Source organism: Megascapheus bottae, chromosome 16 (assembly GCF_031878675.1).
Source record: "Megascapheus bottae isolate mThoBot1 chromosome 16, mThoBot2.hap1, whole genome shotgun sequence".
NCBI classification, from domain to species: domain Eukaryota; kingdom Metazoa; phylum Chordata; class Mammalia; order Rodentia; family Geomyidae; genus Megascapheus; species Megascapheus bottae.
In genome coordinates, this window is record NC_143524.1 from 281,803 (window position 1) to 304,043 (window position 22,241).

The 22,241-nt window shown below is 52.8% G+C and overlaps 1 protein-coding gene across 2 annotated transcripts in view; it reads right to left on the bottom strand.

Annotated features, from left to right (window-relative positions):
- Positions 1–8,542, bottom strand: part of Rnh1 (ribonuclease/angiogenin inhibitor 1) — a 41,604-nt gene extending 33,062 nt beyond the window's left edge. The window contains exons 1-2 of one of the 2 annotated variants that reach the window (XM_090347077.1): positions 8,241–8,542; positions 192–296 (exon numbers count right to left, since the gene is read on the bottom strand). In XM_090347077.1, the coding sequence (XP_090203203.1) occupies positions 192–277 (86 nt within the window). In that variant the 5' untranslated portion in view covers positions 278–296; positions 8,241–8,542. Of the gene's footprint in view, positions 1–191; positions 297–3,370; positions 3,452–8,240 lie in introns of those variants that run through there. The other variant, XM_090347076.1, reaches the window with a different exon arrangement.
- Positions 8,543–22,241: the final 13,699 nt, after the last annotated feature.

The following is a 22,241-nucleotide window of genomic DNA, read 5'->3' on the forward strand; positions in this document are numbered from 1 at the left end:
AACAAAGGCTGAATCTGGCAGCAAAGATCTGAGTGGAAACAGGTTTGGGCAGAGTTTCAGATGACCCTGACCTGCAAACAGCCAGTGGAGAAGCGCAACAGAACAGTGGCCCCGGGGGGCCATTCCCCACCAGCGCACAGCCAGACAGGACCCCAGGACACACAGGCTTTCCAGACTCTAGGGCGCCATACCTGACCACTTGGTACTGATGGACGAGGGGGAGGAGCTCAGTCCACCGGGAGTCACTCAGCTGCTCACACTGGATGTCGAGACTCATGGTGGGCACACGGTGTTGTCTGAGCAAAAGGGAAGAGAGGACTTTACAAACTCATGACAGGCCGGACGTATGAATGGGAGGAGTCCGTCCAAATGGGGCCACAAGAGCACACCTTTCCAAAAGGGCCCAGCCTCTCCTTGGCAATGCTTCCACACACATGGCCTCCAGGAGCCACCTGTGTGACAGGGAGGGGCTCGGCCCATGGCTCCCCAAGAAAAGGCCACCATAGGTGGCAGAGCTGGGCAGCCATGGCTGTAGAGCAGAGGTGCCTGCCTCACCTGTCTCCAAGAATACCTCTGGCTAGAACATGAGGATGGCAGATCCGGCCTGGGAAGACACTGCCGCATCTGACTGGACAAGGGTGGGGGCTCTGGCCTTGAGACCCCATCAGGGGAGCACGTACCCAGTGTGGGAACTTGCTGTCCACTTGGCCTGCATTCTGCTCTAAGCACAGGCACACAGCCCACAGCCCACCCTGCCATCCACAAAGCTGGAGACCCTGTGGGAAGCCACAACCCTGGACTAGGCAGTCCTCAGGTTGTTGTGGCCTCTGTCTCGAAGCAGGGCGGGAAGGCACACAGTACCTGGAGCAAGGCAAAGAGGCAGGGGCTGCAGAGGTGGAACCTTGACGGGCAGCCAGTCAGGCCACCAGCTGCCAAGCCCCTGCAGACCAGGCAGCCCTGGCCAACTCAGTTCCCACCCACAGAGAAGCCAGGCCTCTATCCAGCTAGGCCGAGGGGGAGCCAGGTCACAAATTGACACCAAAGAGGGACAGGCACAGAGCCTAACATAACAAGGCAGGCACTGGCTGAGGAAGGGGTCCCCAAAGTCCTCACCTGCCACACCGGAATGGAAGTCTGTCCCTGTGGAATGGCCATCTGTGCCCACCGTCCCTGAGCATACACCAGGCTGCCAGCCGGAGTGACATGTGGGCAGCCCACAGCCGGCTAGAAGAAGTGACCCATGCTACGCTGGCGGCACTGGGTGGGTGGGGAAGGGAACACATTCCAAGTTCCGTCTGTCTAAGCTCCACTCGGTTCCAAGTTCTGCTCTGTTCTGAGCTCTGATTTGAGTTCTGAGCTCTGGTTTGAGTGCTGCTCTGCCCTGAGTGCTCTTCTGCTCTGTTCTGAGCTCTGGTTTGAGTTCTGCTCTGCCCTGAGTGCTCTTCTGCTCTATTCTGAGCTCTGGTTTGAGTGCTGCTCTGCCCTGAGTGCTCTTCTGCTCTGTCCTGAGCTCTGGTTTGAGTGCTGCTCTGCCCTGAGTGCTCTTCTGCTCTGTCCTGAGCTCTGGTTGGAGTTCTGAGCTCTGGTTTGAGTGCTGCTCTGCCCTGAGTGCTCTTCTGCTCTGTCCTGAGCTCTGGTTGGAGTTCTGAGCTCTGGTTTGAGTGCTGCTCTGCCCTGAGTGCTCTTCTGCTCTGTCCTGAGCTCTGGTTGGAGTTCTGAGCTCTGGTTTGAGTGCTGCTCTGCCCTGAGTGCTCTTCTGCTCTGTCCTGAGCTCTGGTTGGAGTTCTGAGCTCTGGTTTGAGTGCTGCTCTGCCCTGAGTGCTCTTCTGCTCTGTCCTGAGCTCTGGTTGGAGTTCTGCTCTGCCCTGAGTGCTCTTCTGCTCTGTCCTGAGCTCTGGTTGGAGTTCTGCTCTGCCCTGAGTGCTCTTCTGCTCTATTCTGAGCTCTGGTTTGAGTTCTGCTCTGCCCTGAGTGCTCTTCTGCTCTGTCCTGAGCTCTGGTTGGAGTTCTGAGCTCTGGTTGGAGTGCTGCTCTGCCCTGAGTGCTCTTCTGCTCTGTCCTGAGCTCTGGTTGGAGTTCTGAGCTCTGGTTTGAGTTCTGCTCTGCCCTGAGTGCTCTTCTGCTCTGTCCTGAGCTCTGGTTGGAGTTCTGAGCTCTGGTTGGAGTGCTGCTCTGCCCTGAGTGCTCTTCTGCTCTGTCCTGAGCTCTGGTTGGAGTTCTGCTCTGCCCTGAGTGCTCTTCTGCTCTGTCCTGAGCTCTGGTTGGAGTGCTGCTCTGCCCTGAGTGCTCTTCTGCTCTGTTCTGAGCTCTGGTTGGAGTGCTGCTCTGCCCTGAGTGCTCTTCTGCTCTGTCCTGAGCTCTGGTTTGAGTGCTGCTCTGCCCTGAGTGCTCTTCTGCTCTGTCCTGAGCTCTGGTTGGAGTGCTGCTCTGCCCTGAGTGCTCTTCTGCTCTGTCCTGAGCTCTGGTTGGAGTTCTGAGCTCTGGTTTGAGTGCTGCTCTGCCCTGAGTGCTCTTCTGCTCTGTCCTGAGCTCTGGTTGGAGTTCTGAGCTCTGGTTTGAGTGCTGCTCTGCCCTGAGTGCTCTTCTGCTCTGTCCTGAGCTCTGGTTGGAGTTCTGAGCTCTGGTTGGAGTGCTGCTCTGCCCTGAGTGCTCTTCTGCTCTGTCCTGAGCTCTGGTTTGAGTTCTGAGCTCTGGTTTGAATTCTGCTCTGCCCTGAGTGCTCTTCTGCTCTGTTCTGAGCTCTGGTTTGAATTCTGCTCTGCCCTGAGTGCTCTTCTGCTCTGTTCTGAGCTCTGGTTTGAGTTCTGCTCTGCCCTGAGTGCTCTTCTGCTCTGTTCTGAGCTCTGGTTGGAGTTCTGCTCTGCCCTGAGTGCTCTTCTGCTCTGTTCTGAGCTCTGGTTGGAGTTCTGCTCTGAGTGCTGTTCTGGGTTCTACTCATAGAAAAGAAGCCGGGGTGGTGCTGAGGCTCAGGCGGCGGAGCCCCCGCCTGGAGGAAGCCCGAGGACGACGCTCGGGCCCTGAGGCCGCGGAGGCACCGGGCGCGGGGCAGGGACTGGGGCAGGCCGGGGACGGAGGTTAGACTGGAAGGGGGACGGGGGGGGGGGGGGGGGGGGGGGAACGGGCGTCGGCCGCCCTCCCCGCCCGGACCCCAGGAGCCCCACCCTCTGGGGGCCATTTCAGGTCCCTGCTTCTGCCCCCGCCCAGGCCGGGCCCCAGCCGGCAGGACCGCGTGGGAGCAGGCCGCCCGCCCTCCTCCTGCCCTCCCTCCTCCTCCTGCCCTCCCTCCTCCTCCTGCCCTCCCGCCCGCCCGCGCCGCTCCGTGCCGTTCCCAGCCCCGCCGACCCTCCCGCGCCACCCCGGCTCCTCTAACCTGCGGCCTCCGCCTCGCCAGCCACGTTTCCAGGCGCCCGGTGTCGCTGTCCCGAGGAAGCGGCGCAGGGCCCGCGGGCGTCCCCACCCCGGCGGCTCCGCCCGCCCCGTCCCCGCCCCTCCCCGTCCGGGCGGCGGCCGCCCAAGGCCTCTTCCGGGACGAACACGGAACAGGGCGGGGGCGGACCGGACCGGAGACGCCTCCCTGCCTCCCCGCTTGCCTCCCCGCCTCCCTCCGGGGTTGCGGTCCCCTCCTCCCGGGGTCCCCTCCTCCCGGGTCCCCCCTCCCCGGTCCCCTCCTCCCGGGTCCCCTCCTCCCCGGTCCCCCCCTCCCGGGTCCCCTCCTCCCCGGTCCCCCCCTCCCGGGGTCCCCTCCTCCCCGGGTCCCCCCCTCCCGGGGTCCCCTCCTCCCCGGTCCCCCCCCTCCCGGGGTCCCCTCCTCCCCGGTCCCCCCCTCCCGGGGTCCCCTCCTCCCCGGTCCCCTCCTCCCGGGTCCCCTCCTCCCCAGTCCCCTCCAGGAGCTCCAGGCGAGCTCCAGATGCGCCCTCCTGAGCCGGGCGCGGCGGGGACGGAGGAGGCCTCGGGACCGGCCTGGCAGCCCGCGCCCACCTCAACAGCCAGGCCCGGGTCTGGACGCGCAGCCCTTGGGATCTGGGGTGTCCCTCGGCTGCGCCGCCCCCCGGGACCGTCTGGGCAGAGACCCGGGGCTGGGCTCACGTGGAGCCTCTGCAGCCATTCCAGCCCCATCTAAGCGCCTATCAGCAGGCAAATGGTTAAGTAATCAGAGCACACTGCCAGCTCCTGACAGCCGGCAGGCCTTGACTGGCCCACGGAGACTCCCAGTGTGGCGTGGCTCCTTTTTCTTCTTCACTTTTTTTTTTTTTTTTTTGCCAGTCCTGGAACTTGAGCTCGGGGCCTGGGTGCTGTTCCTAAGCTTTTTTTGCTCAAGGCTCCACCTCATGCTTTTTGTTGATCAACAGGAGCTAAAAAGTCCCATGGACTTTCCATGCATGGTGTTGAGGCACGATCCTCAGACCTCAGGCTCCAGAAAAGCTAGGATTACTTGTGAACCACCAATGTCCATCTTACAGTTCACTTTTTATAGCATTTTTCGCCCCCAGAGCTGAGTACCAGACTCGGCCTGTCAAATGCTAAGTAAGTGCTCTTCCACTGAGCCAAATTCCCAACCCTTACAAGTTTAAATTTTTATTTTTATTTTAGTGATGAGGCTTGAACTCTGGTCCTGAGCACTGTCCCTAAGCTCTTCAACTCAAGGCCAGTGCTCTACCACTTTGAGCTTCAGTGCCACTTCTGGTTTTCTGGTGGTTAATTGGAGGGAAAGAGTTTATAGTTTATGGACTTTGGTGTCTAGGCTGGCTTTGAACCATGATCCTCAGTCCTTAGCCTCCTGAGTAGCTAGGATTACAGGCATGAGCCAGCAGGGCTTGACACCACACGCCTGTAATCCTAGCCACTTAGAAGATTGATATCTAGCTGGGCTTGGGTGGCTCACATCTGTATACAAGCTACTCAAGAGGCTGAGATCTGAGGATAGCAGTTCGAAGCCAGCCCAGGCACAGAAGTCTGTGAGATTCTCATTTCCAACACTGCTAGATACAGGAAAATGAGGTGCTGCCGGTAAAAGATTAGCTTTTACCTATTCCCCCAGATCAAGCAAGATACCAGGTGTGCATAAACATGCCTGAGCGCTGGCTCATTACTCCAACCTAGGCCTAGCTAAAAGTCCCCACCACCCAAGGCGGGACACTCCATTCTGGACCCAACCAGAAGTACCTGGCCCTAGACCCCAATTTTACTCCTTTGGTTCCGTTAAGAACAATATAAGCTGGACCTCAAATCTAGTCCCTAACACAAACTCCAAACCCATAGGAAGGGCTATGCCCCTCGCTGGCAATACACAGTTCTCATCTGTTGAAGGTCCAGTTCAACCTATTCCTTTTTTTTTTTGCCAGTCCTGGGCCTTGAATTCAGGGCCTGAGCACTGTCCTTTGGCTTTTTCAAGGCTAAAGCTCTACCATTTGAGCCACAGCACCACTTCCACCTTTTTCTATGTGGTACCAAGGAACTGAACCTGGGTCTTCGTACATGCTAGGCAAGCACTCAATCCCTAGGCCAAACTCCCAGCCCCAGCCTATTCCTTTTCTATTCCCCATTTTCCTAACAGCCAGTTTCTGGCAGAGACTAGAGCAACTTCAAAAAGGGAGCGAACAGAGGAAAGGGAATGAGCAAAAGGTGGAGAGAGGTCTCTGAGACAGTTCCAATCAACTTCAGCAAAGTTGATAAGATGGGGGTAGGTAGGGGGAGGGAAATGGGGACAAAAACATAAGGGATAGCAATGTGTGAGAAGTAATGCACCTTCTATCTGGTAAATATAACTGTAACCCCTCTATACATTGAAATAAAAAGATTTAAGGGCCAGGAGTTTGGCCTAGTGGTTAAAGTGCTTGCCTAGCATGAGCGAAGACCCGGGTTCGATTCCCTGGTACCCACATACATACAAAAAAGCTGGAAGTGGTGCTGAGGCTCAAGTGGTAGAGCTCTAGCCTTGAGAAAGTCCAAGGACAGTGCTCAGGCCCTGAGCTCAAGCCCAGGACTGGCAAAAAAAAAAAAAAATTAATTAAAAAAAATGATAAGATGGGAGATTACCTAGGTGGCCCTATCTTAACTACAGAACCAAGAGTCTTTCTAAGGAGATGGCAGAGACAAGAGCTGTGGAGATGAAGGAGGGGCTGGGACTGTGGCTTAGTGGTAGAGTGCTTGACTAGCATACATGATGCCCTGGGTGGATTGGTCAGTACTGTTTGGTCTGCCTGGGAGAACAGCCCCGCCCCCTCTCTTCACCATCACCTGACTGCTAATCACCTGACTGTGAGTCAGCAAAGGATTCCAGACTCACTTACTCATCTCCTGAGGTCTTCCTGGACTTCCCCAGAACAGAGATGTTTCCTAGCTCTGAGATCACTACTGCACCCTCTGGACATGCCTACTGCCTTTCCCTACATAATCTGGTTCAACATGAGTCTTCCTTTTCTATTTTCCTTCCCTCTGTCTTTGTGTACTTCCACTTGTTCTGGCCTGCAGTCTGTGCCCCCCATCCCCATAAACTCTCTTCTTTTTAAACCATGTGGCAAGTTTGGTTTCCTTTTTTTTTGGGGGGGGGGGGAGGGGAGGGCTTCCTTTCCTTCCCAGCAAACCTTACAAGTAAAACCTACACAGAAAACGCAGGAAATGGCAATGCAGCTCAAGTGGTAGAGTGCTAGCCTATCATATATGAAATCCTGGGTTCCATTCCTCAGTACCACATACACAGAAAAGGCCAGAAGTGGTGCTTTGACTCAAGTGACAAAGTGCTAGCCTGAGCAAAAGAAGCTCCAGGACAGTGCCCAGGCAATGGATTCAAGCCCCAGGACTGGCAAAATAAACAATAAAGACAAAAAGCACCCTGTAGATGCTGGAAGGAAACAACTCTGTGATGCCTTGATTTGATTTTAACATCCACCAAAGACTGACTCATTTTGGACTTCTGCAGAAGCATAAAATAACAAGTTGCTAGCAACTGTTATAGCACTGCTAGGAAACAGGCTTTCTGCAAATGTAGAATAATTTTGAAGACTACAATGTTAACTTTCAACAGCCACATTTCGTGCAAGTATCTGCTTACAGTCTACTTGAATCAATCTCTTTATAGCCATTTAGATGTGTAGTTTTTACTACACTAACAGGAGACCTGTTCAATTACCCTCCTACTTTTCAGGACACCAAACTGACCTGAAATGCTGCAGAAACACACTTCCTGTGCTCACATCCAGACATCCCGCCTGGTCCAGACTCAACAGAGCAGTTATTCCAGGTAACTTTTTTTTTGGGGGGGGGGGGAGGGGTCATGGGGCTTGAACCTGGCCTGAGCGCTGTCCCTGAGCTCTTTAGCTCAAGGCTACAACCCTACCCTTGAGCCAAGCACCACTTCCCGCTTCCTAGAGGTTAATTGGAGATAAGAGTCTCTGGTCCAGGAGCCGGGAGTTTGGCCTAGTGGTAGAGTGCTTGCCTAGCATGCACGAAGACCCGGGTTCAATTCCTCGGTACCACATACTTAGAAAAAAGCCGGAAGTGGTGCTAAGGCTCAAGTGGTAGAGCTCTAGCCTTGAGAGAAATCCAAGGACAGTGCTCAGGCCCTGAGCGTAAGCCCAGGACTGGCAAAAAAAAAAAAAAAAGTCTCTGGTCCTTTTGTGCCTGAGCTGGCTTTGAATCCTGATCCTCAGATCTCAGCCTCCTGAGTAGTTAAGATTTACAGGCATGAGCCACTACACCTAGCTTTCAGATAACTCTTGAGACACTGGTTCTTTAAGGTGACAGCCCTCTCCCAGGCCTCACCATATCCCCACAGCTCTTTGATAAGCAGCACCTCTCATCTGCTCTTCCCACTAAGGCCTCCATTCATATCCTGAAAGGGAGACCTGGGCAAGTCCTCTGCCGAAACTATCTTTCCAGGGTCGACTCTTGGGTGGTAAGGGCTTGCTCTGAAGGAGGCAGAGTCTAAGTGACTTCCTACAGCCATCCTACTGCCTCTTGCTGGGTGATGGGAGTTCTCTACACGGTGCTAAAAGGCTTAGAGGTGAGAGAGGCCATTCATCGAATGCCAATGCTTAGTTCAAGTTGAGTTAGGAGGTCTCTGTTTCAGAGAAATGTAGATGTCATAGCTTTAGGAAAGCTTTGCATATTGAGAATGCTCTAATTCTACCTCTATTACCTCCCTAAACGGCTTGAATCACCTGCCTCTGAGTAGCCTCTAAGTATACCCCAATTTGGAAAGGTGAAGCATCTCTTCTCTAGATGAAAAGTTCTGCTGATACCTGAACTTGTACGTGAGTATGTACACATAACGTCTGGTGTGTTTTCTTCCGGATGTGGGAGGGTGACGCCCACACTTCCAGGGCCCGGGACTTGGGTGGTAATCCTGGGACTCAGGCCACCTCTGCCAAGTGACTGTCTCCTAGCTCCCCAGTGTCTCGGCGTTCATCGCCTGGCGCTTCTCTGGTCACCATGGCGTCCCAATCCAGCTCCCCGGTAGTCCGGCTCTCCTTGGGCGGGAGTTGGTGGATGGTCCTGTTGCTGTTCTTTCTCTGCTCTCAGGCCTTCGCGGACGGTGAGAGGACCCGCTGGCTGCCGGCCTCTGGCTAACGACTCAACACGCGCCTCGGGGCCCGGAGGCGGGGGGCAGCCGGCCTAGCAGCGCGAGGCCCCGGTCCATTCCCGGAGCGCCGGCCTGGAGGAAGCCGCAGGACAGGCCCGGGACTGGCCACGGAGCGGAAGGAAGCGGCCGCCCTGTCTTCTCACCTCGGGAGAGCTGGACGCGAGCCGGGCGGGGCCCCGGAGCGCCGGGAGGGACGCGCCATGAGGGACGCGCCCTGAGGGACGCGCGAGCTCGGGCGGCGGCGGGGCACCGGCCTTCCGGCCCGGGGACAGCCCGATGACGTCACGGCCACGCGAGACCTCGGGCGGACGCCGGCCTGGGCGGAGCGCAGCCCAAGGGGCGGGGGGCGGGCCAGAGTGCGCCCGGCGCGCGAGTCCCAGAGTGCCCCGCGAGAGGAGCCGCGCTGGCGCGATGACGTCGTCAGTGCGCGCCGACGCCCCCGACGCGGGCCCGTCTTCCCCGCGCGGGGACGCGCCCCGCCCGCCTGCGCCGGGGCGGCCGGTGAGTGTCCGCCGGGCCTCGGCTGGCCGCCCTGCGGCTGACCCGGAGCGCTGGAGCCCCCGGGCGGGCGGGAGGGCGGGCGGGAGGGGGACGCGGGGAGCCGGGCCCGGAGCCACTGGACGGCCGCTCGCCCCTTCCTCTGCGCCTCCCCAGACCTGACATGACAGAACACCCCGGCTTCCGACCTCCGGGCCGGGCGCTGTCCCCGAGCTCTGCCCTGGAGCCCAGCCCGCTCCCCTGTTCCGGAGGGTCACTGGAGGTGCCGGCTGGCTGTGACCCTCGACCCTCAGACCTCAGCCTCCCGAGCAGCCAGGATGGCAGGCCCGGGCCGCCGCACCCGACCTTTTATCTCCCCTAAGGACCTGTCCAAGCAGGTCACAGTTAAATCGGCTTACAAGTGCCGTGCATCCCTGCCATCACTCTCATTACTCCTTACCCTGTCCGTCCTCTAGACGTTGAATAACGACTTTTCTCCCACCCTTCCTCTTCCATTCCCCTGTCCCTCTTCAACTCTTTCCCCCCATGAAACACTTCAGCTTCCTTGTATGAATAGCAACAAACTCACAGATCATATCAATTTTATGTGGCCTTTACTCAACAGATGCTACAAATACTCGGTAGCTGTGGCTACTGGAGGATCGCAGCTTGTTTTGTTCCAGTCCTAATTACGGATGGTATCTGGTAGATCACACATCACACTTCACACAGAATGTATCTGATACAGATACCAAGAGAGGCACTTCAGTCAGAAAATAACCGTGAGCCTGGACAGAGATAGTCAACGTAAAGCTGGTTTGAATTCCGGAGCTGGTTTCAGGCCTACTCGGTCCAGACAGCAAAGGGGGAGTGTTTACGGCAGTACCCCGGTGTCTGCTGTATCTCCTGACCCTGAGGGATGGTATCAGTCCTTGGTTTGCTGTTCAGTAAGCTAGGTCTTCTGATAGGGTTTTAATACATCCACATAGCCATATATTCCTGATTTAAGTTCAGATGTATTTGTGTTCTTAGTTTTTTAAATTATAAAGGTGATGTACCTAAGTCAGGTATGGTCCATCTCTTTTTGGACAATGTTAGCCTTTCCCTTGCTGTCTCCTAGTTTTTCCCACTCACCCCTAATACAAGTTGTATAGTTTGTTTTTCTGTCTAAAGAGTACCACTGCTGCATTTGTTCACCCTTTTTCCACCATTCCACCCTCCCCACATTGCTACACCCACTCCAGTGTGTGGGGAGCCGGAGCGGCCGAGACTGCGCCTGTCCCCTGCCTCGCTCTTTGTCTCCTTATTTGGTATGCGAGTGCGGAGCCTTTGCTCGTTCCACTGAGTCTGCGCGTATGACGTCAGAGGCCTGACCAATCCCGAGTTTTAAAATGACCCTGGCAACAGAGCAGGCAATGGCAAAAGCCCCGCGTTCCTTGATTGTTTATAAGCAGCTGCATTTCCCTGCCCCGCGCCCCTCTGCTTCAGCTCTCCCTTCAACCAAGTTGCTCTTCATTAAAGCGTGATACAAGAAGGATCCTCGGGTGGTGTCCGTTCTTCCCTGCTGGTCAGGGGTGCCGGGCGCCGCACCAGTGGAGTCTGTGCAGCATGGAACAGAAAGAGCTTGAATGGCTGCCAGTCCTGAGGTTCACACCAAAGGTGATCAGGCCTCCTGGAGGTCCCTGGCAGAGACCGGGGCATATGCGTGGAATGCTCATAATGCTGGGTGCTGGGATTCTTTTAACACTCTTTTCATTTCTGATAGTTGATGGTATGGCAGTAATATTCTGTGCCAGCTACTGGCCTAAACAATTGATTGAGCGACTAGATGCTTCAGGAACTAAAAGTGCATGCCCGGCTACTCTGGCGCAAGACACATCCACAGCAGCCTTGATGACCTCAATGCATTCTATTAATAATAAGACAATTAGAAACTAAACGGAAAATATGATCTTTGAATTAGTAATAAATGTTAGTTTGCCTGAATATGCCTTTAATGCATCTGCATTACTTGTGTAAATGTTGCAAGTACATAATGAATCACATGGGAAAGGATTAGAAGGGCTAGAGCACCGTGGTGTGCTCTAACTGAACAGCAACAATGGACTCTTAGGCTTAAGGTTTTACAATTCCTGGCACAGGGTAATAATTACTGACTCAGAAACAGAATCATAGGAAGAACTAGAATGGAACAGATGGTAAACAAAGCTAATATTGATTAATGCCAAGGCGGATGACGCCTAACCACAAAGTCTGACATATTAACCATAACTCCTTAGAAGGGAGGGAGAAGTTTCTTTTCTACTTAGAAAATGTACCTGTAACCATTCTTAAACATGATTGTAATCTTTTGACCTTATGCCAACTGAAAGAAAATGCTCCTGCTTTGACTGTATGTAATCTCACATTCAACAAGTAAAACTTCGCAGCAGATTTTGAACCTCCCTTGTGTTTGTGTCTGTCATCGCCGAATCCATTCCTGACCTGTGAATCCAGACTTGGTCTCCCCGCACTCCCGCTGAGTCGGTCTGCGGCACCACATTTCCAAAACCAATAAATGCACAAACAGAAAAGAGAAAAAACCTCTTACATGGCTCACTCCTGTAATCCTAGCTACTCAGGAGGCTGAGATCTGAGGATCCAGATTGAAAGCCAGCCCAGGTACAAAAGGACCTGAGACTTTTATCTCCAATTAACCTCTACAAAACGGGAAGTGGGGCTTAGCTCCAGGGTAGGGAGGTAGGCTTGAGCTGAAGAGCTCAGGGACAGTGCCCGGGCTGGGGGTGTGTGTGGGGGGCAGGGTGTTGGCCTTGAGCTGAAAAGCTCCAGACAACACCCAGGACTAGTTCAAGCCCGTGGACCCATTTAAAAAAAAAACAAAAGCCTCTCTGATTCCTAGAATCCATTTCAGTACGTCTTCTTTTATATGATTAAAGGCACACAGGCATCGCACCTTTGTTCCTCCTCTAGACTCTTCCTTTGGTCTCACAGTGGGTGAATTTCTAGTTATAAAGCATAATTTTATTATTACTAAGTTATTGAACAGAGGCAGATAATGAGTACTTTATTTATGTAAATCATTTATCAATCTATGCATCATGGTTTGTGATGGGCATATATAGTACAAATTAGATATATAGCTGCCTTAATATTTGCACTCCAAATCCAGCAAACTGAAAGTTTGTTTTTTGGGTTTTTTTGGCCAGTCCTGCCCTGTCCTTGAGCTTTATCAAAGCTACTGCTCTACTACTTGAGCCACAGCACCACTTGTGGTTTTTTCTGTATACGTGGTACCAAAGAATCAACCACTGCCTTGTGCATGCTAGGTGAGCACTTGACCACTAGACCCCACTCCCAGCCCACTACTAGAATTCATTTTGTCACTGTTTTGTTTTTGTGTCTGTTCTGGGGGGGAGGGGGAGGGGCCCCTGAACTCTTCAGTTTAAGGCTAGAGCTCTATCACTTGAGCTTAGCACCACTTCCACTTTCCTGGTGATTAATTGGAGATAAAAAGAGTCTCCTAGACTTTTGTGCCTGCCTGGGCTGGTTTTGAACTGTGATCCTCAGATCTCAGCCTCCTGACAGGCTGAGCCACAGGCACCCTGCACTTCTGGCTTTATGTGTGTGTATGTGTGTGTGTGTTGGTGTGTGCTGGTTGTGGGGTTTGAACTCTGGGCCTGGTGCTGTCTCTGAGCTCTTTAGCACAAGGCTACTGCCCTATCCCTTGAACCACAGAGCTACTTCCTGGCTTTTTGTGAGTGTGTGTCTGTGTAGGGGGAGTGGTTAATTGAGAGTCTCATGGACTTTCTTTCTGGGCTGGCCTCAAACCATGATCCTCAGATCTCAGCCTCCTGTGGTTACAGGCATGAATCACCAACACCTGGTACAATTCAGTACTAAGCCCTAGAAAGCTGGGAGGTATTTTGTCCTCACATCATCTCAGGTGAGCTGGGCTCCCAGTGCTCAGAGCCACATGTGGCCCTTGACTGCTTCATGGGACATCAGAGTTGTGGACTTTCATGGGGAGAGTGTGCACAGGTACATGCGCTCACACATGCACCACTACACACACAGCAAATGCTTATGTTTCAACTTAGGAACTCTGTTATGTTCTCATAACTTGGGAGAGAACGGCCACACTTGAGCAGGAAGAATCCAGGAGTGAATGAACAGGCTAGTCGCCTAGGGTGTCCACTGTGAAGCTGTGCTCTATGCTGGCTTGTCACTAGCACAGCAAGTGCTGGCACACCACCGCCCTCTGGTGGACATGGGTTGGGATGAGGAGGATAAGCCCCTCAGGAAAAGACTCCTGGAGAAGCAGGGGGCTGGAGGATGAAAAGACTGGGGGCACTTGGAGAGAAGGCATGGTAGTAGCCACCAAAGTCCTCAGCAGCCTCAGTGAGGCTACATCTCCCCGAAGGTCAGTGTGGCAGAGACAAGGGCAGTGAATGTGACCTGTCCTAGCTGCCACTGAACCCTGAGTGAGGTCCATCCTCACACCCTGTAAGAAACCAGACCTCACCCCTGTTGGGACTGTCCCTCCTTATGTGTCTAGTAAAGCAACCTGTTCATTAAAAACTGTTATTGCGGGCTGGGAATTTGGCCTAGTGGTAGAGTGCTTGCCTAGCATGCACGAAGACCCGGGTTCCATTCCTTGGTACCATATACTTAGAAAAAGACAGACGTGGTGCTGAGGCTCAAGTGGTAGAGTTCTAGCCTTGAGAAAAATCCAAGGACAGTGCTCAGGCCCTGAGCTTAAACCCAGGACTGGCAAAAAAAAGAAAAGAAAAGAAAAACTGTTATTGCAAGCCGAGCTCACGCCTGTAATCCTAACTACTCAGGAGGGTGAGATCTGAGGATCAAGGTTCAAAGCCAGCCCAGACACAAAAGAACCTGAGACTATTATCTCCAGTTAACCACTAGAAAACCTGGAAGTGGGGCTGTGGCTCAAAGGTAGGGCAGAAGCCTTGAGCTGAAGAACTCTGACAGTGCCCAGATCCAGGGGTTGGGAGGTAGCCTTGAGCTGAAGAGCTCAGGGACAGCACCCAGGCTCAGAGTTCAAACCCTATGACCCACAACAAAAAGAATGATACATTGCTGGGCGCTGGTGGATCACACCTATAATCTTAGCTACTCTGGAGGCTGAGATCTGAGGACTGTGGTTGAAAGCCAGCCTGGGCATGAAAGTCCCTAAGACTCTTATCTCCAACTAACCATCAGAAAATTAGAAGTGAGGGCCAGGAGTTTGGACTCGTGGTACAGTGCTTGCCTAGCATGCGTGAAGACCCTGATTCAATTCCTCAGTACCACATACGTCGAAAAGTAGTGCTCGAGTAGTCAAATGCCTAAACTTGAGGAAAGCCCAAGGACAACGCTCAGGCCCTGAGTTCAAGCCCCAGGACTGGCAGAATAAAAAAACTGGATGTGGTGCTGAGGTTCAAAGTGGTAGAGTGCTAAAGAGGTCAGAGACAGTGCCCAGGACAGAGTTCAAGCCCCATGACACACAAAAGAAGGAAGGAAAGCAAAGAAAGAAAATATAAAATAAGCAAATCAGAGTTGCGCGTTGGCTCATGCCTGTAATCCTAGCTCTCAGAAGGCTGAGATTTGAGGATGAAGGCTCAAAGCTAGCCTGAGCACAAAAGGACCTGAGGAAATTCAAGGACAGTGCTCAGGCCTTGAGTTCAAGCCCCAGGCCTGGCAAAAAAAGAGAAAAGATCGGGGCCAGCAGTTTGGCCTAGTATTAGAGGGACTGCCTCACATGCACAAAGATTCAGGTCTTATACCACATATATTGAAAAGCTGGAAGTGGCGCTGTGGCTCAGGTGGTAGAATGCTAGCTAGCCTTGAGGAAAAAAGCCCAAGGACAGTGCTCAGGCTCTGAGCTCAAGCCCCACCTGCCCTCCGCCAAAAAAAAAGGCAAATCAAACATAACCCCATTACTCGGCAATGTGCATCCCGAGAGTTGGGTGTGTGGCAGGCATGCGTGAGCTTTGTCACTGAGTATTTCAGACATATGCAAAATATTTCTAAGAAATGAGTACCAGAGCCAGCCACGGTGGCTCCCACCTATAATTCTAGTTACTCAGGAGGCTGAGATCTAAGGATAGCAGTTCAAAGCCAGCGGGGGCACAAAAGTCCATGATACTCTTCAATTTACCTCTAGAAAATGGGCAGTAGCACTGTGGCTCAATGGGTAGGGTGATAGTCTTGAGCTGAAGGGCCCAGGGATAGTGCCCAGGCCCAGAGTTCAATTCCCACAACCCACAAAAGAAAATGAGTACCAGGACTTACCATCTACCTTAATACCTTGACCAGTGCTTCTCCAATAGTCTTTTCCAATCCATCATGAAATCTCACCCCAAAATAGGCACTGGCTTTAATTTCTTTCTTCCTTGTTTTGTTTTGTTTTACAGGCATGAGCTACCGTGTCCTGCTTGACTTGGATTTCATTTTTAATATTCCTGTATTTGTTAGACTTTACTATAAATGTATGTATCCCCAAACAATAAACTCAATTATTTCAAACAGTACAAATGTGCACTTTATTTTCCTGAGACTGCTTATTCTACTCAATAAAGTTATGGATGAGGTCTGTACATGGTAATAAAATGTTACTTAATCATTTTAACTGCTGTATTCCCTGGCATTAGTGTACCTACATATTTATGTTCCTGGCATATTAGGTTTTTGCAACAAACATACTGTTTACATTTCTCAAGTCTGTGAACACCAGGGAAGGGGGTTTATTTGGTCATGGCATCAACTCATCAAGTTACCTCTAATGATATAAAAACATCTCCAAAAGCAAGTTTTAAGATCTTCCATTGCTTCAGATCTTCACTACAAATTGACTTCAGTATCAGATTTAACTTAAAAGAGAGCAAGGTGCTGGTGCCTCATGCCTGCGATCCTCAACACTCAGGAGGCTGAGACTGCAGTTTGAAGCCAACTGGGGTAGGAAAGCCTATGCGTCTCCTTATCGCCAATTAACCTCCAAAACTGGAAGTAGAGCTGTGCTACAGTATCAGCCTTGAGCAAGGAACTCAGGAACACTGCCCGGGCCCAGCACAAAAAAAGGACATTTTAGCCAGGTGCGGTGGCTCATGCCTGCAATCCTAGCCACTCAGGAGCCTGAGATCAGTTCAAAGCCAGCCCGGGCACTAAAAACTCTGTTAGACTCATCTCCAATTAATCTCCAGAAAACCGGAAGTGGTACTATGGATCGCCTTGAGCTGAAAAGCTCAGGGACAATGCTCAGGCCCAGAGTTCAAGTCCCACGACTGACCAAAAAAAAAAAAATGTAGCACATAAAACATTTCACATAACCCAACAACTACATGTAATCCTACTCAGATTGTTGGGGCAGGAAATAGTGTATGGACCCTGCCTGAGCCAACTACAGTTACCTGAGACTTGACTTACCACGATTATCCTGCTGTTTACCCTGCAGTTCCCCAGCGGGTCATAAACTAACAGAACCATTAGGGTGGTATGGGAACACTGTGTGCTCCACAGGCGTCCAAGTAGGCTCCTGCAGGAAGGGGCCCCTTCTGGCCACTTAATATGCAAGCTCTTCCTTTGACCAAAATGATGTGGTTGTCTTTCTTCTGCCCCAGCCCAGGCTGTGTGAGCGAATCTCCAAGAACTTGCACCCTGTGCAGTCCTGGCTCTGCCTATGTCTCTTTAGTTTTGTGGCACCTGGAAACTGGCTCTCATACTGAGAACAAAGGAGAAACAAAACAGAAACAGCAGGACTGGAAAACACAATAAAACTAAATCTCAATGTATCAATAATTACATTATATATAAATTATCTCAACACTTTAATCAAGATAGACTGGAGCACTGGTGGCTCAGGCCTGTAATTCTAGCTACTATGAAGGTTACGATCTGAGGATTGAGGTTCAAAGCCAGCCAGGAAAGTCCTTGAAACGCTTTATCTCCAATAAACCACCAAAAAAACCAGAAGTGGCAGGATGGTTCAAAGTAGAAGAGTACTAGCCTTGTGTAAAAGAGCGCCGAGACAATGCCCAGGCTCTGAGTTCAAGCTCCATGACTGACCAAAAAAAAAGATTGGTAGAGGTCTTTAAAAAAAAAAAAAACTTTTTATGGGGCCAGGAGATTGGCCTAGTGGTAGAATGCTTGGCTAGCATGCGTGAAGACCAGGGTTCAATTCCCTGATACACATACATAGAAAAGCCGGAAGTTGGAAGTGGTCCTGAGGCGCAAGTGGCAGAGCACTAGCCTTGAGGGAAAAAAATGTCCAAGGACAATATCTGATTTCGAGCCCTAGGACTGGAGTAAGGTGGGATGGGAGCTTTCGTGCTTTTTCAGATTACTTCCTGGTTTTAACTTTTAAATCTAGCTTTTTTTTTTTCATTTTTTAAATTGTAATTAATAAAAGGGTTACATGATATTTGCCATATAGAAGGTGCATTAATTCACATACATTGATACCCTTTCACGTGTCTTGGTACCTTTTACCCTCAAATCTAGCTCTTTTGATATTGGTTAAAACTAATATAATTTCCATCTCTTCTCATTTATCTATACTGCTTCATTTCCAGGTCAAGCCCTAACCGCTTTTTTCTTTGTGAGTCATGGGGCTTGAACTCTGGGCCTGAGTGCTGTCCCTGAGCTCTTCAGCTCAAGACTACAGCCCTATCCCTGGACCCACAGCACCACTTCCGCTTTTCTAGTGATTCATTGAGATAAGAGTGCCAGAGTCTTTAGTGTCAGGCTGGCTTTGAACTGCGATCCTCAGATCTCAGTCTCCTGAGTAGCTAGGATGACAGGTGTGAGCCCCGGGTGCCCCCAGCTGGCTTTGAACTGTGTTCAACAGACCTCAGCCTCCTGAGAAGCTGGAGCTGGTACTGTAGGGTAAGCTCTGGCACACAGGATTCTTTTTCAGTGGATGTCTCCACGAGTCCACAGAATCCTGAATGGTGCCAGAACCGCTGTCTGGTCCCTTCTACTGGGCACCCAGGAAGTGAGAGCCAAGGGAAATGCCAGCAGGGCAAGGGAGAACAGGGGAACCTGGGCTGGGGTCAGCCACATCCCCGGGGCCCACCCTTCCCCATGGGAGCACTGCCTGCTGTAGCTCCACCTTAACTGTTTTGGTAGCCACGTTTTTCTCTTCATGAGGGGTTTGTTGCAACTGGAATGTGGCTCCAGCTTTTTAAGGAAATAGCAGTTAGGTACTTTTTTTTTTTTCGGGGGGGGGGGTCATTGGGCTTGAACTGGGCCTGGGCACTGTCCCAGAGCTCTTCAGCTCAAAGCTACCGCCCTACCCCGAGCCTGGGCACTGTCCCAGAGCTCTTCAGCTCAAAGCTACCGCCCTACCTCTGAGCCTGGGCGCTGTCCCAGAGCTCTTCAGCTCAAAGCTACCGCCCTACCTCTGAGCCTGGGCGCTGTCCCAGAGCTCTTCAGCTCAAGGCTTCCACCCCACCCCTGGGCCTGGGTACTGTCCCTGAGCTCTTCAGCTCAAGGCTACCACCCTACCCCTGAGCCTGGGCACTGTCCCTGAGCTCTTCAGCTCAAGGCTACCGCCCTACCCTTGAGCCAAGCCCCACTTCTCATTTTCTAGAGGTTAATTGGAGATAAGAGTCTCAGGTCCCTTTGTGCCCAGGCTGGCTTAGTTCGTTGAACTTTGATCCTCAGATCTCAACCTCCTGAGTAGCTAGGATAACAGGGATGAGCCACCACGCCTGGCACCCTTTTAAGGATGACAATTGAGAAAGCTCAGGACAGCAACATGCCAGGAGGCAACCTGGAGATGGCCAGTCACCAGCATAACCCCTCCCACACGGCTGTGAGGAAGGGCTGGGTGGTGCTGCCTCCTGGAGTTCCACACTCTGTGCTTGTCAGACAGGGACCCGCTCAGTGCCCTGCCCTCCAAGAAACCCAGCTATGCTTAGACGCCAGGACTACAACATGAAATTAACACAGCAAGGAGAAACAAACCCTAACACTAGGTCTTTGAAAAGGCTGGCATCAGAACTATTTCTCCCTGGTCTGCTAAATCTCATGAGATTCCTGGACTCTGCTGGTGCTGGTTTTCCATTTGAGTACGTTACTCAATATCTAGTGCCTAGACTTCGGTGTCTTCCCTGGATTTCTGGAGTGAATCCTGCAGGATAGAACTGGGCTGTACTGCCAGGCACCAGTGGCCCACACCTGTAATTCTAGCTATTCAAGAGGCTGAGATCTGAAGATTATTGTTCAAAGTCATCCCAGGCAGAATGGATGTTACCCTCATCTCCACCTGAACATCAGATAGCCAGAAGTGGAGCTGTAGCTCAAGTGGTAGAGCAGTAGCCCTGAACACAAAAAGCTCAGGGACAGTACCCAGGCACTGAGTTCAAGCCCCAGCCCCAGGACACACACATATATACACATACACACACCAGGTACCAGTGTCTCACCTGTAATCCTAGCTACTCAGATGCTGAGATCCAAGGATCACAGTTCAAAGCCAGCCTGGAAAGGAAAATCTGTATGATTCTTATCTCCAGTTATCTACCAAAAGGCCAAAAATGAAGCTGTGCCTCAAGTTGTAGAGCACTACCCTTAAGCAAATAAGCTCAGAGACTCCAGCATCTAAAGTCAAGACTCAGGACTGGCACACACGTGTGCACGCATGTGCACACACACACAACTCATCAACCAGACACTTGAGATAATTGCATTTTATCTCTCAAGAGAAGTGTAGTACAAACTGAGGTGCCCTGAGGGGATCGTCACATAATCCACAATCAAACCCTGCCTGGATTTACTGCCAAAAGTTGTCAAAGCCGTCAGGCTTGGACAAAGCCCAGTTGTCAGCCCTCCACCCCTCCACTCCCGCTGAGGGTGTGGAGGTCCCATTGGTATGGCTGGCTTGCCGGTGCTACTGCTGCCTTTTCTTTTTCTTTCTGGTCCTGGGGTTTGAACTAGGGACTTGGGTGCTATCCCTGAGATTTTTTGCTCAAGACTAATGCTCTACTACGTGAGCCACAGCTCTGCTTTTTGACATTTGGTGGTTAATTGAAGATAAGAGTCTTATAGGCACTCCTGAGATCTCAGCTTCTTGAGTGGCTAGGATTACAGACGTGAACCACTGGTCCACAGCCTCATTGGGGCTTTTGGTTTGTTTTTTTTGGTTTGTTTTTTTTTTTTGCAAGTCCTGGGGCTTGAACTCAGGGCCTGGGCACTGTCCTTGGACACTTTGTACTCAAGGCTGGCACTCTGCCGCTTGAGCCACAGGGCCACTTTTGGCTTTTTCTGTGTATGCGGTACCGAGGAATTGAAGCTGGAGTTTCGTGCATGCTAAGTGAGCCCACTACCACGAGGCCACACTCCAGCCCCTGGGGCTTCTTTCGTGTTCAGTATTCATGACCACCAGGACGTACCACAAGACGTGGAGCTGACTGGGGCTGTGGGAGTCTAACACGGAGCTACAGCCTACCATCTAGAAAGGGACATGGGTCCTCTTGTTCTAACTGGAGCTGACACCTTCCCGAGGCCAACCTAGAACCCCGCCAGCTGGGCAGCCTCAGGACACTCATCTCAGCAGAAAGGTGTGGTGGCCAGTGAAGCCCCTGATGCTATTGGTCACCAGTCTGGATCCTGCAGGTGCCACGTTACTGCCTGGACGGTGAAGGTGGGAAGTTCCCCAGGACGCAGCCCACATGGTAAAGTGGAAGACGGAGCGGTCAGCCCAGGGTGGCCACGCCCTGCTCTACCCTCCCTGGGAAACCACTCTTCCCGGGGGGTGCCCACGGTGGGGTTTCGGCCTGGCTGTGTGACTGCCGGGCAGACCACCAGCCACCCTGGCCTCTGATGCTTCCTGTGGTCCCTCCAACTCACAAATGGCCCAAGACTTCCTAATAACCCACAGCCAGCGCCCAGATGCCAGCTTCTCCTCCTCCATGACCCCTTACCCGACTCAGAGCCCAGGAGAGAACCACTCTCTACATCATTCCCTCACCCGCTGCACAGGCCCCAAACTGGCTCCTCCCACCCCCTATCCTTCTGGAGCCGCAGGCTTCCCTCTCCCCCAGTGGGCATGGCAGGGTCTTGGTGGCAGGAGGAGTTTCTGGCTCTTGGGCTCCTGCCAGTCCTCAAGGCGCTCCATTCCACCTCTTGGAAGCAGCCTGTCAGCTGGGACGGTGGAGGCTTCTCAGGACTCCACACAGGGGTCTCTAGCCATCCTGTGGGCCCATGCCCATCCTGACAGAAGCTAAGGGAAAGCCCCCCAAATCTGAAGAAGCCCATGGTAAGCAAAGGGACTCCCCTCCTCCCATGGCCCCAGGCCTGAGGGGACAGGGACAGGAAGGCTGAGAGGCCTTTCCTGAGGCCTATGCGCTGCCCCCAGGGGCGGGATCTGCAGAAAGCTCTGGAATGGGGAAAAGGAGCCCCAGAACCTCTGCCCTCTGTCAGGACAGTGGGCCCTCTGCTACTCGCACCTCTGGGTAAGAATGGGTAGGAAGACCCCGGGCCAGGGCCCCCTCAACCCAGGATCCTAACTGCCCCAGAAGGACCTGGCTCCTCCTGTGACCCGTTCTTCCAGGAGCAGTGACCCCTGGGGTTGGCTCACCCCACGAGCAGCTGTGAGGGCTGTCTGATACAGCCCCTAGGAGCCTCGCCCCCAGACCATGCTCAGGACCCTGGCTACCCGCCTGGACAGACAGGAGGACCCTCCTGGGTCTGCTGCCCTGCAGATCCCCTCCAGGCCACCCTGAAGCTCAAGGACAGTCACCCACATCCTGGAGCATGAGGACATGAACATGGCCTCAGTACCCACAGGCTGTGGGGTGCAAAGCAGACAGATAAGGACACCCAGGGAGCTGGGGCAGACCAGCGCTCAACCACATGGCCAACTGAGGGGCCTCAGAGAGGCCCGGCTGGGTGTGGTGAGGTGGGCAGGGACTGGCAATTGCCACAGACACTGAACAGATAAAAGCAGGAGTTGAAGGCACTTTCTTGACCAGGCTTACCTCAGGCTATGGCCTCCTATGCTAAGTGATCCCCAAGGGTGGACACAGAAGGACGCAAGCGGCAATCCCATCTGGGTCTTGGGAATGAGCAGGGCATGGACACTGGAGCTATCCAAGGCACCAACCCCATACCCACCTCTGTACCCTGAGAGCCTCCCGACGTTGCTCCTGGGTAGCTCGTGGGGTTCTCTGCAGAACGCTGCCCC